General features: G+C 53.5%; 1 protein-coding gene across 2 annotated transcripts in view; it reads left to right on the top strand.

The window, feature by feature from the left end:
* The window catches only part of FCGBP (Fc gamma binding protein), a 123,328-nt gene that overhangs the window by 69,791 nt on the left and 36,612 nt on the right, over window positions 1–16,925 (top strand). For both annotated transcript variants that reach the window (XM_055369371.1, XM_055369368.2), the window contains 8 exons: window positions 806–947; window positions 4,402–4,739; window positions 6,046–6,619; window positions 7,014–7,630; window positions 8,349–8,892; window positions 10,456–11,048; window positions 13,948–14,542; window positions 14,661–14,860. In XM_055369371.1, the coding sequence (XP_055225346.1) occupies window positions 806–947; window positions 4,402–4,739; window positions 6,046–6,619; window positions 7,014–7,630; window positions 8,349–8,892; window positions 10,456–11,048; window positions 13,948–14,542; window positions 14,661–14,860 (3,603 nt within the window). The remainder of the gene's footprint in view (window positions 1–805; window positions 948–4,401; window positions 4,740–6,045; window positions 6,620–7,013; window positions 7,631–8,348; window positions 8,893–10,455; window positions 11,049–13,947; window positions 14,543–14,660; window positions 14,861–16,925) is intronic.

Genomic DNA, 16,925 nt, shown 5'->3' with positions numbered 1-16,925 from the left:
TATTTGTCTAATGTCCATCTCCCTTGTGGGACTGTGAGCTCTCTGAAGGGTGGAACCCTCTCTCTGTTGTTCTCCTCACATGAATAATATTAATAATAACAGAAAATGTGTAGATAGTGCTTACTATGTATCTGGTATCGTTTTAAGTGCTATGTGTGCATATTTTTATATATGCATTACATATCTAAAAACTTTTTATTCTGAAAACGTTCAAACATGCAAAAATCAAGAGAACAGTGGAATGACTGTCCATGTACTTACCCATCACTTAGCTTCAAAAATAAGCCACATTCTCCCAATCTTGTTTCATGTCTACCCCACTCATCTCTCCTATCTGAATGATTTAAGGGAAACCCTTTTCATCTGCACTTCACGTGTGTTATTAACTTGGTTATATTTCCATAGGCAGGTGCTACTATTATCTGCAATTTGCAAATCAGGAAACTGAGCCAACAAGAGGTGAAGTAACTTGCCCAGAGTCACACAGTTCGGAAACAGCAGAAACGGGCTTCAAGCCCAGGCGATCTGCCCTTAGTTACTGTGTCACACCATTTCTCCTACAGCAGACATTGAGCGGATATTTTGGAATGAATGAGTTAATGAAGAAAAGTGAATGAACAAATGTACAAATGAATCATGGCCTCAAAGCCATGCTGTGCCTCATCTTCACAGACAAGGGGCCATCCTGCTGAGAGATGCCCCTTGTCTGTGATGTCTGCCAAACCCCTCTGTGCCCAGAACGCCAGAGATATGAGTCGGCTCCCACCCATGGTGTCCCTGATGGCCGTGCCCTCTCTCCCCACAGCCGGAGCAGACAGTTCTCATTGACAACTGTCAGCAGCAGTGTACGTGCCATGCGGGTAAAGGCGTGGTGTGCCAGGAACACAGCTGCAAGCCGGGGCAGGTGTGCCAGCCCTCCAGAGGCATCCTGAGCTGCGTCACCAAAGGTGCTGAGCTGGGGTTGGGACTGGGGCTGATGTGACTAGGGATGGAGGACAAGGACTCTGGGGCTGAGGGTGGTGTAACTGGGGTGTCCATGGCGGGAGGTGCACAGGACTAAAGATTGAGGTCACAGACCTAGGGACCCCTGGGCTGGGTTTCATAGGGCCAGGGTTACCTACTGTGGGAGGCAGGGACCCTTAAGGGGAATCTGGGCTGTGTGGACCCTCAGTGGTAAGTTTCTCAGGGTGGCTGTCAGAGGCCCTCAGTATAAGGCAGGCACAGGCACACCTTTGCTCTAAGGGGCTACATGGCAAATGTTTAAGCTTGCAGGGTACATGGTCTCGTTCCAGCTACTCACTCTGCCACTGTGGCATGAAAGCAGCCGTAGACTATGTAAGTGAAGAGGTCAGGCTCCTATAAGACTTTAGAATACAAGAGCAGCAGCCTAGGGGGCCATCGTGAGCAGAACACTGATGTGTGGGATTAGGTGTGGGGTTCAGACACTAGCAGCACAGGGCAGGGGAGAGACTGGGATCCCAGGGGCAGGGACAGAGAGCAGAGTTCTGAGTCTCAGGCACAGAGACCCCACCAAGGCAGGATGTTGGATATGGGGACCCATCTCAAGTGGAAGATCAGGATTTCTAGGAGTATAGTCTCTGATGTGGGAAGCCCCCCAGACTAAATGTGGGACACAGAGCTACCCCCAGGGCTTATTTCTTATGGTGAAGAGCAGAGAACCCTCCTCCCCCCAAGGATAAGAGAATAGGAGCTCCAGCACCAAGGGGTGGGGGCTAAGACTCTCAGTGCTGATGAGCAGGATAATGGGGACTCCCAGGAATGGGGGGTATATCACTCAGCATCCAGTCGAGAGACGGAAAGCGTACGGCCATTTGAATGAGGAAAGTTTAATTAAACATTTACTTATTAATAGGAGATTAACTGTTAAAGGAAAAGAGGGCCTGGTGCCTTGGCTCACACACCCAGCACTTTGGGAGGATCGCTTGAGGCCAGGAGTTTGAGACCAGCCTGGGCAACATAGTGAGACACCCGTCTCCACAAAAAATTGAAAATTAGCCAGGTGTGGTGATGCACGCCTGTGGTCCCAGCTATTTAGGATGCTGAGGTAGGAGGATCAGTTGATCCCAGGATTTCGAGGCTGCAGTGAGCTATGATTGCACCACTGCCCTCCAGCCTGGGCAAGACAGCAAGACCTTGTCTCTTTACAAATAAATAAATAAACAGAAATAAGAAACGGTAAAGAGAGCACTAAAGAATACCACCAAAGCAAACATAGGAAGTAGCTCCCACTCTAGGGCTAAGGTAGAGGCCTCAAGGAAGGGAGACATTGGCCCCTCCTCTTCAAGGAGGGGAGAATCAGCCCCAAGGCTGAGTCCAGTCTCACTGCAGCTGTAGCCCACTGGGTGGCACAGAGGTTTCTGCAGGCTGGACTTGGCAAGAAGGGAACCCCTCACTGGGAAGCCAGCTGGGGCCAGTGGCACTCACTGAATGTGGCCCCACACCCTGGCCAGAGCTGGAAGGACCAAACTGGCTGGAATCCAGACCAGGAGCCCCTCCCTCCTGCGGTGACTCTCCAGCGCCCTCTGATGACAAAGCTTAACTCCGTGGGTGTATTTGAAGCTGAGAGGCGGTACATTGATAATGGACACAGGAGGAAGGAGACGTTTGAAGGCTGGCCTCTCCCACACAGGGGTTCCGCAAGCTGGGGTCACAGATGTAGTAACTGTACGAACAGGGTCTCAGACACAGAAACCCTCCAGGACAGGGCCTCAGCAGTGAGACACGCTCAAGGATACTGTCTTGAATACAGCAACCCTCAGGGATGGAGTCTTGCACTGAGGGAGCCCAGGCCATGAGACTTAGCTAGTTAGGGTCTCAAACATTTCAAATCCTGCTGAGACCCTGGCACTGGGCTCTTGCCAGAAGATCACCCCAGGGCCCTAGTCTTGGACACAGAGGCCTCCAGGACCTGGAGAAATTGGAGACCAATTTCTCTCAAATGTGGAGACGTCCAGGGGGCTGAGATCTCAGGCATGGGGGACCCTGAGGCCTAGATCTTTTTTTTTTTTTTTTTTTTTTTTTTGAGATAAGGTCTCACTCTGTCGCCCAGGCTGGAGTGTAGTGATGCAATCATAGCTCACTGCAGCCTCCATCTCCTGGGCTCAAACAATTCTCCCGCCTCAGCCTCCCTACTAGTGGGGGACTACAGGCACACACCGCCATGCCTGGCTCATTTATTAAGTTATTTGTAGAAATGGGGTCTTGCTGTGTTGCCCAGGCTGGTCTCAAACTCCAGGGCTCAAATGGTCCTCCCATCTCAGCCTCGTAAAGTGCTGGGGTTATAGGCCTGAGCCACTACACCTGGCCTCGGGCCCAGGTCTTGAACACAGAGAACCCTGGGGCTGGTGTCTCAGACATGAATGCTCTCAGGGCTGGCATCGCAGACACAAGGATCCCTGGGGCACAGATCTCAACTGGGGTCAAGTGCACCTTTTCTCTAAAGGGCTAGATGGTAAATGTTTAAGCTTGCAGGCTATACCTTCTGGATCACAACTACTCACTCTGCCACTGTGGTGTGAAAGCAGCCGTAGCCTGTGTAAGTGAAGACGGTGAGGTTTCTATAAAGCTTTAGAATATAAGAACAGGCTGAACTCTCAAGCAAGGGCACAATGGAAACTGTAACTTAAAAACAGAAATCTGTAGGACCAGTGTCTCAAACATGGGGACCCCAGAGACTGGGTCTTAGGTGCAGGGACTCCAGGACCTCAGTCTCACACAGCAAATGGCAGGGCCTCAGTCTCAGAGGCAGGGGGACTCTAGGGCCTGAGTCTTGGCTGTAGGGACCTCTGGGGCCGAGATCTCAGATATGGGAACTTTGACACCCGAGACATAGACACCATCCACCATGATGCCTCAGTGTCAGATGTGCAGGACTCCCAGGGGCTGGTCTTGAAAATAGCAGGCCGGGCGTAGTGGCTCACGCCTGTAATCCCAACACTCTGGGAAGCTGAGGTGGGCAGGTCACTTGAGGTCAGGAGCCCGAGACCAGCCTGGCCAACATGGTGAAACCCTGTCTCTACTAAAAATACAAAAATCAGCCAAGCATGCTGGTGGGCACCTGTAATGCCAGCTACTCAGGAGGCTCAGTCAGGACAATCTCTTGAGCCCGGGAGGCAGAGGTTGTAGTGAGCCAAGATTGCACCATTGCTCTCCAGCCTGGGTGACAGAGAAAGACTCCATCTCAAAAAACCAATAAAACAAAACAAAACAAAATAAAAAAGCAAACTATAGGACCTGGGTCCTAGACATGAGGACTCTGGAATGTGGTCTTGCCTGCAGTAACCCTCAGATCCCTGGCACAGACTGGGGTAGATGTGGAGGGAGCGGCCATGCTTTACAATGGGCAGCCCCTCAAGGTTCTCCTCCCTCTTCTGTCCCCAGACCCGTGCCACGGCGTGACATGCCGGCCACAGGAGACGTGCAAGGAGCAGGGTGGCCAGGGCGTGTGCCTGCCCAACTATGAGGCCACGTGCTGGCTGTGGGGCGACCCACACTACCACTCCTTCGATGGCCGGAAGTTTGACTTCCAGGGCACCTGTAACTATGTGCTGGCAACAACTGGCTGCCCGGGGGTCAGCACCCAGGGCCTGACACCCTTCACCGTCACCACCAAGAATGAGAACCGGGGCAACCCTGCTGTGTCCTACGTGAGAGTCGTCACCGTGGCTGCCCTCGGCACCAACATCTCCATCCACAAGGACGAGATCGGCAAAGTCCGGGTATGTGTGGCAGGATGGTCCCCTGAGGTCCCCGGGAGGGCAGGAGGGATCCTGACGACCACAGTTAGCAGCTCAAGGCTCTTTGTCTTCACCTGGGCCTGAAACAAACTGTCAACAAAAAGAATAATTGCAGCAAAAATGTCACCCTGTTACTGGGAATTAAATGAGCCTAGTCCCTTGCAAAGGGCTTTAACATGGACCTCATCATTTGCCTTTTTTATCGACCTGGGTTTGAATCCAGCCTCTCCTCCTTATGAGCTATGTGATGCTGGGCAGTTCACTTGGTAGGCCTCAGTTTCCTCATCTGTGAAGTGGGCATCGTATCAGGGCCTCCCCCACAGCAAGGCGGTGCATATCACATGCTGAGCTCAGAGTCTAGTCCAGGTGAACAGTCGTTTGAGTGTCTGTGAGGGAACAAGTGAGAGGCCCAGAGACCAGGACATGGAGAAAAATACAGGGAGATTGGGCTGGGCCCGGTGGCTCACACCTATAATCCCAGCACTCTGGGAGACCGAGGCCGATGGATCATCTGAGGTCAGGAGTTCGAGACAAGCCTGGCTAACATGGTGAAATTCCATCTCTACTAAAAATACAAAAATTAGCTGGGTGTGGTGATGCTCCTGAATTCTCAGCTACTCAGGACACTGAGGCAGGAGAATTGCTTGAACCTGGGAGGCAGAGGTTACAAGAGCCGAGATTGCAACACTGCACACAAGCCTCGGCGACATAGTGAGACTCCGTCTGAAAAATAAAAAAAGTAATCAAGAAAAAGAAATATACGGAGATGGGGGAGAGGAATGGGCTATCCTTTCTGCCCAAGGAAATGGAGATGTAGCTTGATGGCAGCTCACATGGAGAGACTGAGGGATGCAGCAGAGTAGGCACTGAATAAATGATGGTGAGTGAGTGGAAGAGATGCACAAAGAATGAGGGAGGTAGGGAGGAAGGGAAGAGGGTGAGACAGAGACAGAGAGACAGAAAGAGAGAGAGAGAGAGACAGAGAGAGAGAAGACCCAGAGGCATAGCCTTAGGTGAAGACAGGGGGAGAGAGACACAGAGAGAGAGACAGAGACAGGGGAGGGAGATAGAGATCAAGGGAGAAGATCTAGAAAAAGTAAAGTGAGGTTTCATTCCCCAAGACCTGGGCTAGAACAACTGTCCACAGTGTGTCAGATGACAATCCAACTATCGGGGGAAGGCCTTGGCCTCTCCCAGCCCCCGGTGGGATGAGAGAGAGGGAGGCAGAGGGCCAGAGCTGGGGCCGTAAAACCTCCAGTGACCCGTTTGCCTTCCCTCCTTCCCGCAGGTGAACGGTGTGCTCACAGCCTTGCCTGTCTCCGTGGCCGACGGGCGGATTTCAGTGACCCAGGGTGCATCGAAGGCACTGCTGGTGGCTGACTTTGGACTGCAAGTCAGCTATGACTGGAATTGGCGGGTAGACGTGACGCTGCCCAGCAGCTATCATGGCGCAGTGTGCGGGCTCTGCGGTAACATGGACCGCAACCCCAACAATGACCAGGTCTTCCCTAATGGCACACTGGCTCCGTCCATACCCATCTGGGGCGGCAGCTGGCGAGCCCCAGGCTGGGACCCACTGTGTTGGGACGAATGTCGGGGGTCCTGCCCAACGTGCCCTGAGGACCGGTTGGAGCAGTACGAGGGCCCTGGCTTCTGCGGACCCCTGGCCCCTGGCACAGGGGGCCCCTTCACCACCTGCCATGCTCATGTGCCACCTGAGAGCTTCTTCAAGGGCTGTGTTCTGGACGTCTGCATGGGTGGTGGGGACCATGACATTCTTTGCAAGGCACTGGCTTCCTACGTGGCTGCCTGCCAGGCCGCTGGGGTTGTCATCGAAGACTGGCGGGCACAGGTCGGCTGTGGTGAGTGTTGGGGGAGCAGAGGCGGGGCTGGGGGCGGGGTCCCGTCTCTTCGGGGCTGGTTTGGTTTCACTCTGGTCCTTCTGGGTCTCTTTGTTTTCTTTTCTCTCTGTTTGTCTCTCTGTTTCTTGGTGCTCGTCTCTGGGCCTCGCTTTGCTTGTCTCTATCTGTCTGTTTCTAATTCTCTAGCTCCCTCAGTTTCTGCTTGGGTCTCCTGGTGTCTCGCTTTCTCCCATTTCTTTCTCTGTGTCCTCTCTCTGTGTCTTGTTTTCTGTCTCCCCCTTTCTCTGTCTGCTCCCCAGTGTCTCTCTCTGTCTCCTCACACCCTGTCCTGGGACCCCACCCCTAACACCCTTCTCTCTGTTTCTCTCCTTCCTGCTCCTTCGTCTGCCCACAGAGATCACCTGCCCAGAAAACAGCCACTATGAGGTCTGTGGCCCACCCTGCCCGGCCAGCTGTCCGTCCCCTGCACCCCTTACGACTCCGGCCGTATGCGAGGGCCCCTGTGTGGAGGGCTGCCAGTGCGACGCGGGTTTCGTGTTAAGTGCTGACCGCTGTGTTTCCCTCAACAACGGCTGCGGCTGCTGGGCCAATGGCACCTACCACGAGGCGGGCAGTGAGTTTTGGGCTGATGGCACCTGCTCCCAGAGGTGTCGCTGCGGGCCTGGGGGTGGCTCGCTGGTCTGCACACCTGCCAGCTGTGGGCTGGGTGAAGTGTGTGGCCTCCTGCCATCCGGCCAGCACGGCTGCCAGCCCATCAGCACAGCTGAGTGCCAGGCGTGGGGTGACCCCCATTACGTCACTCTGGATGGGCACCGATTCGATTTCCAAGGCACCTGCGAGTACCTGCTGAGTGCACCCTGCCACGGACCACCCTTGGGGGCTGAGAACTTCACTGTCACTGTAGCCAATGAGCACCGGGGCAGCCAGGCTGTCAGCTACACCCGCAGTGTCACCCTGCAAATCTACAACCACAGCCTGACACTGAGTGCCCGCTGGCCCCGGAAGCTACAGGTGAGGAGGACTGTGGGCCAGACAGGAGCAAGTGCCAGCTCTGGGGTTGCCTGAGATGGTAAGGGCTTCACCATTCCCCTGGGCACCTTTCACAGCTTAGCTGGGGCATGATGGAAGGGTCAGAGTGTAGGCCTAGGAGCCTGATGGCTTGGCACAGCGGCTTCTTCCTCTGTGAGCCTAGCGTATTCCTCTGTAAACTGGTCTAAGAAAAGTACCTGTTTTCGAGAAGGATGAGGAGTCAGTGACATGAGCCTATAGAGGCTCTTTGTTTTTTCTTTTCTGTTTTTCTTTCTTGCTTTTCTTTCTTTTTTTTCTTAGCCTGACTCTGTTGCCCAGGCTGGAGTGCCGCGAAAGGATTAGGGCTCACTGTAGCCTGGAACTCGTGGGCTGAATCCATCCTCCTGCCTTGGCCTCTGCCTCCCAAGTGGCCAGGACTAAAGGCGCACGCCACCACGCTGGCTAATTTTTCATTTTTTTTGTAGAGATGGGGGTCTCACTGTGTTGCCCAGGCGGGTCTGAACTTCTGACCTCAAGTGATCCTCCCATCTCGTCCTTCCAAAGTACTGGGATTGCAGGCTTTGCCACCAGGCCCGGCCTATAGATGCTCATTATTATTTTCAGCGGGAGGTGACATGCTCTGGGTCCCACAGCTAGTAGGTAGTGGGGCCAGGATTCAAACCCGTGTTTGCTCCGTTCACCGCTCCCCCCCTGCCCGCAGGTGGACGGCGTGTTCGTGGCTCTGCCCTTCCAGCTGGACTCGCTCCTGCACGCACACCTGAGCGGCGCCGACGTGGTGGTGACCACAACCTCAGGGCTCTCGCTGGCTTTCGATGGGGACAGCTTCGTGCGCCTGCGCGTGCCGGCGGCGTACGCGGGCTCTCTCTGTGGCTTATGCGGGAACTACAACCAGGACCCCGCAGACGACCTGAAGGCTGTGGGCGGGAAGCCCGCCGGATGGCAGGTGGGCGGGGCCCAGGGCTGCGGAGAATGTGTGTCCAAGCCATGCCCGTCGCCGTGCACCCCAGAGCAGCAAGAGTCCTTCGGCGGCCCGGACGCGTGCGGCGTGATCTCCAACACCGACGGCCCGCTGGCGCCCTGCCACGGCCTTGTGCCGCCCGCGCAGTACTTCCAGGGCTGCTTGCTGGACGCCTGCCAAGTTCAGGGCCATCCTGGAGGCCTCTGTCCTGCAGTGGCCGCCTACGTGGCAGCCTGTCAGGCCGCTGGGGCCCAGCTCGGCGAGTGGAGGCGGCCGGACTTCTGTCGTGAGTACTGCTCCATGCGTGGTCCACATGGTCGGGTCTCTCCCTGCCCTTCCCAGGACTGTAGGACAGCAGCCCCTTCCTCCTCCATGGGGCTGAGGGTCCACCTTCCTTCCCGAGCTCGGTATCTCCTGTCAGGAAACACCTTGGCACTCACACACTGAAATGCCCCAAATCAGGTACTGCAGTGAGAGAGAGTCAGTTAGAAACACCTAGTCAGAGTGTGGGCGCGGTGGCTCACGCCTGTAATCCCAGCAATTTGGGAGGCCTAGGCGGGCGGATCACCTGAGGTCAGGAGGTCGAGACTAGCCTGGCCAACATGGTGAAACCCCGCCTCTACTAAAACTACAAAAATTATCCAGACGTGGTGGCGGGCACCTGTAATCTCAGCTACTCAGGAGGCTGAGGCAGGAGAATCACTTGAACCCAGGAGGCAGAGGTTGCAGTGAGCCGAGATCATGCCACTGCCCTTCAGCCTGGGTGACAGAGACTCCATCTCAAAAACAAAAAACAAACAAGAAACAACAGAAAAAAAAAAAAGAAAGAAAAGAAACCTGGGGTCCAGGACACTCTTAGGGATTGGTGATCCATGCTTTCAGGTATCCAAGGCATGTAGATTGGGATGGCTGACCCTGCCTCTGTCACATAGCAAAGTACCCCTTGTTAGGAAGACCTAGTGAGTTTCAGCTGGTCAGAGGGCCCAGGTCTGTTGCACACACTGAAATACACCTAGTCACATAGAATTAGTCGCATACCTTCAGTGATGTCTGCTTAAATTTTATACAGACTGGTCAGATACACTCAGAAAGAATCAGGATCCTGGCATAGCCTTGGGCAGATCCACACAGATGCATAGTTAGATAGTCCTAGGCGGTTCCCTTCAGGCAGGTCTCCTGGTCACAGATATCCTGCCAACTTCACCCAGGCACACCCTTAGACAGACCATGTCAGAAGGACTCTGGGAGATGCTCCGTATCAGACACCCACAGCTGGGTGCCCTCAGGCAGAGTCATACCCTGAGATATATGTGGCCCCATACCCCAGTCACATTCACACCCTGAGATACCCATAGTCAGTTCTGATCTTGCATACCCCGAATAGATATAAGTGATCCATTTCACCCAGGTAAGCCTGGATTACGTAGTGAGACCCCATCTCTACAAAAAATAATAATAAATCAGCCAGATGTGGTGGCTTACTCCTGTAGTCCCAGCTAATCGGGAGGCTGAGGCCAGAGGATTGCTTGAGGTTTAGGTGGAGGCTGCAGCGAGCTGTGATTGCGCCTCTGCACTCCAGCCTGGGTGAGATAGAGTGAGAGCCTGTCTCAAAAAAAAAAAAAAAAATCAGCCGAGCAGGGTCATTTGATCTTTAGAAATATTTGGTCAGAGAGACCTGGGCATGTCCCCTCCCATTCCAGGTCCCACGCTGAGTCCCCCAGTTAGATGTCCTGGATCACATGTGCATACCCAGAGACGCCCAAGTTGGCCTGAGCAGTTTTCCCACTCAGGGCCTCCCAAGACCGCGACTCAAACACCTACCTGGCTGATGCCCACCTTGTCCCCACAGCCTTGCAGTGCCCTGCCCACAGCCACTACGAGCTCTGCGGTGACTCCTGCCCTGGGAGCTGCCCGAGTCTCTCGGCACCCGAGGGCTGTGAGTCGGCCTGCCGTGAAGGCTGTGTCTGCGATGCTGGCTTCGTGCTCAGTGGTGACACGTGTGTACCTGTGGGCCAGTGTGGCTGCCTCCACGATGACCGCTACTACCCACTGGGCCAGACCTTCTACCCTGGCCCTGGGTGTGATTCCCTTTGCCACTGCCGGGAGGGCGGTGAGGTGTCCTGTGAGCCCTCCAGCTGCGGCCCGCATGAGACCTGCCGGCCATCCGGTGGCAGCTTGGGCTGCGTGGCTGTGGGCTCTACCACCTGCCAGGCGTCGGGAGATCCCCACTACACCACCTTCGATGGCCACCGCTTCGACTTCATGGGCACCTGCGTGTATGTGCTGGCTCAGACCTGCGGCACCCGGCCTGGCCTACATCGGTTTGCCGTCCTGCAGGAGAACGTGGCCTGGGGTAATGGGCGAGTCAGTGTGACCAGGGTGATCACGGTCCAGGTGGCAAACTTCACCCTGCGGCTGGAGCAGAGACAGTGGAAGGTCACGGTGAGAGCAGATGGGGAGCAGGGGGCGAGGGGCCTGTGGGTGGGTGGGGCACAGGCAGCGCTCAGCCCAGGAGTTGGGGGCACAGAGATGAGAGTGCATGTGCGAGGCCTGGGGTCTCTGAGGACAGAAGATGCCAGTCAGAACCCAGAGTGGGAAGCCAACGAGGGAGGTGTCATCAGGGACTTGGGAGCTGCTCCCCCATCTCTGTCCCTCAGTCTCCACCCTCTCTTTACCTCCATGCATTGACTTTTCTCTCCAAATTTCTCCCACCCTCTCCTCCCTCCCACTCCATCCTCTCCCCACCTCAGTCCTAGATTCTGCCCTACTCACCTCCCTAGTCTGCCACTTATTGGCAGGACGTGGTGCCATCAGAGGTTGAGAAAGTCCAAGTCTGGAGAAGCTTCATGGACAGAGGACAATCTGTGGGTGACACTCTCACCCCCTTAACAACAACAACAGCAGCTATAGTTTCTATACAGCTGACTGCACACCTTTTGGCTGCCAGGCACTTCATGTCCATGGTGTCTGTATGCTTGCAACAGGGGCTGCAGGCACTATGACTTGCTTTATTTTTCAGAGTGGGATGGCCCATCACTGGCCCATAGTCCCCCAGCAAAGGTGGAGCTTGAACCCCGTGCTGCTCTGCAGTGCTTTTCTTACTGAGAAGATTTGGTCTCATGTGGAGACTGGCATCTCAGTTATAGTGGAGGGGTTTCCCCTGAGATCCCACTGAAACACAGACACGCAGCTGTTTTTCTAGTGGCAGTATTGGCGAAGGTGCTGATCAATTACTGACTTAATCTGGCAAACTGGACAGGTGTGACTTTTTTTTTTTTTTTTTTTGGCACAGAGTCTGGCTTTGTCACCCAGGCTAGAGTGCAGTGGCGCGATCTCGGCTCACTGCAACCTCTGCCTCCCTGGTTCAAGTGATTCTCCTGCCTCAGCCTCCAGAGTAGCTGGGATTACAGGTGTGCAACACTATGCCCAGGAAATTTTTGTATTTTTAGTGGGGACGGGGTTTCACCGTGTTGGCCGGGCTGGCCTCCAACTCCTGAGCTCAGTGATCTGCTGGCCTCAGCCTCCCAAAGTGCTGGGAATAGAGGCATGAGCCACTGTGCCCAGCCGACATGCAGGACTTAATTGAATATATTCCCTAATGTTTCCGAAGCTCCTAGAATAGCCCCTGACATACAGCGCCTAAATACATAGGAGTTGTTGATGTTCTTGTTAGTTGCTTCTTACTGAAACCCCCAGCTTCCCTAGAAATGTGGGAGCTCTTATTACCCCGCAGTTTACAGCTGAGGAAACTGAGGCAAGGCTAAGTCAGTTGCCCTTACCCACCGCCCAGCCCTGCTTGGGAAGTGTGGCAGTTGACCATCTTTTTAGGAGACTCAGCCAGGAGCATGTCTTTCTCCTGCCTTCTCCTCTGATTCTTCACATTTCCAAAGAATCCAGTGTGCACTGTCTGTGATAAGGAAGGGTGAGAAAGCATGTTAATCAGGGGTTGATGTATTTATTTATTTTTTAGAGACAGGGCCTTGCTCTGTCACTGAGGCTGGAGTGCAGTGGTGTGATCCTAGCTCACTGCAGCCTCGAACTCCTGCTCTCAAGCAATCCTACCACTTCAGCCTCCTGAGTGGCTGGGAGTACAGGCATGCACCACCATGCCCAGTTAATTTGTTTTCTTTTTTATTTTGTAGAGACAGGATCTCGATATATTGCTTAGGCTGACCTTGAACTCCTGGGCTCAAGTGATCTTCCCGCCTTGGCCTCTCGAAGTGCTGGGATTATGGACATGAGCCACTGTGCCCTGTCCAGGGGTGGATTTACCAGGCTTTGTTGGAGCCTAGTAAATCTTTAACTGAAACCACTGGTCCTCAGCTCATAGGTTTAAGTTCATTTCCCCAAGAATTTAGCCTAACTTTCCACTCGCTGATGCTTTAAAGCAAAAACCTGTGGTGTCTGTTTACTCTTCAGAAGAAAAACCTCCATTCATAGCTGCTAATAACAGCAAATGCTCCTGAAGCATGCATGCTATGCCAGCCACGTTTCTCAGCGCTTTACAGATACTAATTTATCTGATCCTGACAACAGTTCCATGGGGCAAACGCCTTATTCCCACTTGATAGATGAGGAAACAGAAACAGGGAGAGGTGACTCACTTGCCCAAGGTCACAAAGAGGGTAAGGGGGAAACTGTTTGAACTCGGGCAAGTGGCTCCGGGGGCGATCATTGCTTATTAATGACTGCAGCAAGCGGTAAACAAAGGATAGCTGGAGGCTTGTTACTTCATCGAGACCTGTATTCGTTTCCCATGGCTGCCATAACAAATTACCATGAGCTTGGTGGCTTAAAACACTAGAAATGTATGTTCCACAGTCCTGGGTGCCAGAAGTTGAACATCAAGGTGTGGGCAGGGCTGCACCCCCTCCAAAGACACTGGTTGGGGGATCTTCCTTTCCCTTTCCAGCTCTGCAGACTCCAGGTTCTCTGGGCTTGTGACAACACCATTCTAATCCCTGCCTTCATCTTCATGTGGCCTTTTCTGTGTGTCTCTTTGTCTTTTTCTTTCTGGCTCTTATAAGGATACTAGTCATTGGATTTAAGGCCCAATTTAATCCAGGATAATCTCATGTTGAGATTATTACCCTGATTACATCTGCAAAGAACTTTATTCCGAGTAAGCTCACGCTATGGGATTCTGGGTGAATATGTCTTTTGGGGACCACCATTCAATCTACTATCAGGCCCTGTTATTATATCCATTTAATAAATAGGAAACTGAGGGCCTAAGAGGTGAGGTCACAAAGATCAGCATCAGGCATGGGCTTGAACTAGGGTCCCACCCTCACTCAAAGTCTACTTTCTGAAGCGTGGCCTGCCTCTCTTCCCCTCCCAGGTGAACGGTGTGGACATGAAGCTGCCCGTGGTGCTGGCCAACGGCCAGATCCGTGCCTCCCAGCATGGTTCAGATGTTGTGATTGAGACCGACTTCGGCCTGCGTGTGGCCTACGACCTTGTGTACTATGTGCGGGTCACCGTCCCCGGAAACTACTACCAGCTGATGTGTGGCCTGTGTGGGAACTACAACGGCGACCCCAAGGATGACTTCCAGAAGCCCAATGGCTCGCAGGCAGGCAACGCCAATGAGTTTGGCAACTCCTGGGAGGAGGTGGTGCCCGACTCTCCCTGCCTGCCACCGCCCACCTGCCTGCCGGGGACTGACGGCTGCAACCACAGCAGCGAGTGTCCTCCCGAGCTGGAGAAGAAGTATCAGAAGGAGGAGTTCTGTGGGCTCCTCTCCAGCCCCACAGGGCCACTGGCCTCCTGCCACAAGCTGGTGGATCCCCAGGGTCCCTTGGAAGATTGCATCTTTGATCTCTGCCTGGGTGGTGGGAACCTGAGCATTCTCTGCAGCAACATCCATGCCTACGTGAGTGCTTGCCAGGCGGCTGGAGGCCTCGTGGAGCCCTGGAGGAATGAAACTTTCTGTCGTGAGTGAGGGAGAGCCGGAGGGGCAGGGAGGGGAGAGCTTGAGGCACAGAAGGGGTAGACCCTGGGCCTTGCAGCCCCTCCCTCCCCAGGGCTCTGATCGGCACCCCCTCCTTGCAGCCATGGAATGCCCTCAGAACAGTCACTACGAGCTCTGCGCGGACACCTGCTCCCTGGGCTGCTCGGCTCTCAGTGCCCCTCTGCAGTGCCCAGATGGGTGTGCTGAGGGCTGCCAGTGTGACTCCGGCTTCCTCTACAACGGCCAAGCCTGTGTGCCCATCCAGCAATGCGGCTGCTACCACAATGGTGCCTACTATGAGGTAGGAACCTAGTCATCTGGGGCAGAATATGGGGCCTCACCCCTCCCACTGCTCATCAGCCCCACAGCCTACTTGGCCTCTTATTTATTTCTTTTAGAGTCAGGGTCTCACTCTGTCACCCAGGCTGGAGTGCAGTGGTACGATCGTAGTTCACTGCAGCCCCAAATTCCTTGGCTCAAGCAATCCTTCACCTCACCTCCCAAGTACCTGGGACTACAGGCGTGCACCACCAAGCCCAGCGAATTTTTAATTTTCCTGTGGACACATAGAGATGGGGGCGTCTCACTATGTTGCTCAGGCTGGTCGTGAACTCCAGGCCTCAAGCCATCCTCCCGCCTTGGCCACCCAAAGTGCTGGGATTAATGGCATGAGCCACCAGGCCCGACCCACTGAGCCTCTTTTTTTTTTTTTTTTTTAAAGATATAGTCTTGCTCTGTTGCCCAGGCTGGAGTGCAACCTCCGCCTCTCGGGTTCAAGCTCACTGCAACCTCAGCATCCCAGGTTGAAGCAATTCTCTTGTCTCAGCCTCCCTAGTAGCTAGGAGTACAGGCACGTGCCACCACACACGGTTAATTTTTTGTATTTTGGTAGAGGTGGAGTTTTGCCATATTGGCCAGGCTGCTCTCGAACTCCTGACTTCAAGTGATCCTCCTGCCTTGGCCTCCCAAAGTGCGAGCATTACAGGCGTGAGCCACCACAGCTAGTCCACTCAGTCTCTTCAATGTCTCTTGTACCCACTCCTTTCCCCGTCCCCACGGCCCTCCCTTGGTCCAGCTGGTCCTCTCCCACCTGGGTCCCTCCCAGCTCCTACCTCTGCTCCCTCTGGTCCACCCTCCACGTGGCAGTGGTAAAGAGCTTTCTAAATATGACCATGGGCTCTGAAGCTTTAAACCCTCCCCTGACTCCCCAGGTCAAGTTGTGGCTTTGCCTTCCAGGTCTGGACGAAGGGAGCCTTTCTGACCACAAAGACAAGATTTTCATGTATTATACCAGCTGCTAACACCCTCTACTTCCCTCTCCCACTCTGTCCCTGTTGGTCCTTTTTCTTTGACTGGAGCATGTATTTGTCTAATGTCCATCTCCCTTGTAGGACTGTGAGCTCTCCTAGGGGTGGAACCCTCTCTCTGTTGTTCTCCTCACATAAATAATATTAATAATAACAGAAAATGTGTAGATAGTGCTTACTATGTATCTGGTACCGTTTTAAGTGCTATGTGTGCATATTTTTATATATGCATTACATATCTAAAAACTTTTTATTCTGAAAACGTTCAAACATGCCAAAATTAAGAGAATAGTGGAATGACTGTCCATGTACTTACCCATCACTTAGCTTCAAAAATAAGCCATATTCTCCCAATCTTGTTTGATGTCTACCCCACGTATCTCTCCTATCTGAATGTTTTAAAGGAAACCCTTTTCTGTTTTGTTTTTTTTTTTCCTTGAGATGGAGTCTCGCTCTGTCACTCAGGCTGGAGTGCAGTGGCGCAGTTTTGCCTCACTGCAAGCTCCGCCTCCCAAGTTCACACCATTCTCCTGCCTCAGCCTCCCGAGTAGCTGGGACTATAGGCGCCCGCCACCACGCCCGACTAATGTTTTGTATTTTTAGTAGAGACGGGGTTTCACCGTGTTAGCCAGGATGGTCTCAATCTTCTGACCTCGTGATCCACCCGCCTCGGCTTCCCAAAGTGCTGGGATTACAAGCATGTGCCACCGCGCCCGGCCTACCCTTTTCATTTTATCTGAATTTTACATGTCTGAATATAACTTGGTTATTATCTGAATATAACTTGGTTATTATCTGAATATAACTCAGTTATATTTCCAAAGGCAGGCGCTACTATCATCTGCAATCTGCAGATCATGAAACTGAGCCATAAAGAGGTGAAGTAACTGCCCAGGGTCACACAGTTTGGAAAGAGCAGAAACGGGCTTCAAGCCCAGGCGATCTGCCCTTAGTTACTGTGTCACACCATTTCTCCTACAGCAGACGTTGAGTGGATATTTTGGAATGAATGAGTAAATGAAGAAAAGTGAATGAACCAATGAATGATGGCCCCAAAGC

This window comes from Gorilla gorilla, chromosome 20 (assembly GCF_029281585.2).
Source record: "Gorilla gorilla gorilla isolate KB3781 chromosome 20, NHGRI_mGorGor1-v2.1_pri, whole genome shotgun sequence".
Taxonomy (NCBI): domain Eukaryota; kingdom Metazoa; phylum Chordata; class Mammalia; order Primates; family Hominidae; genus Gorilla; species Gorilla gorilla.
The sequence above is the reverse complement of the archived record's forward strand: the minus strand, read 5'-3'. Positions and strand labels throughout refer to the sequence as shown.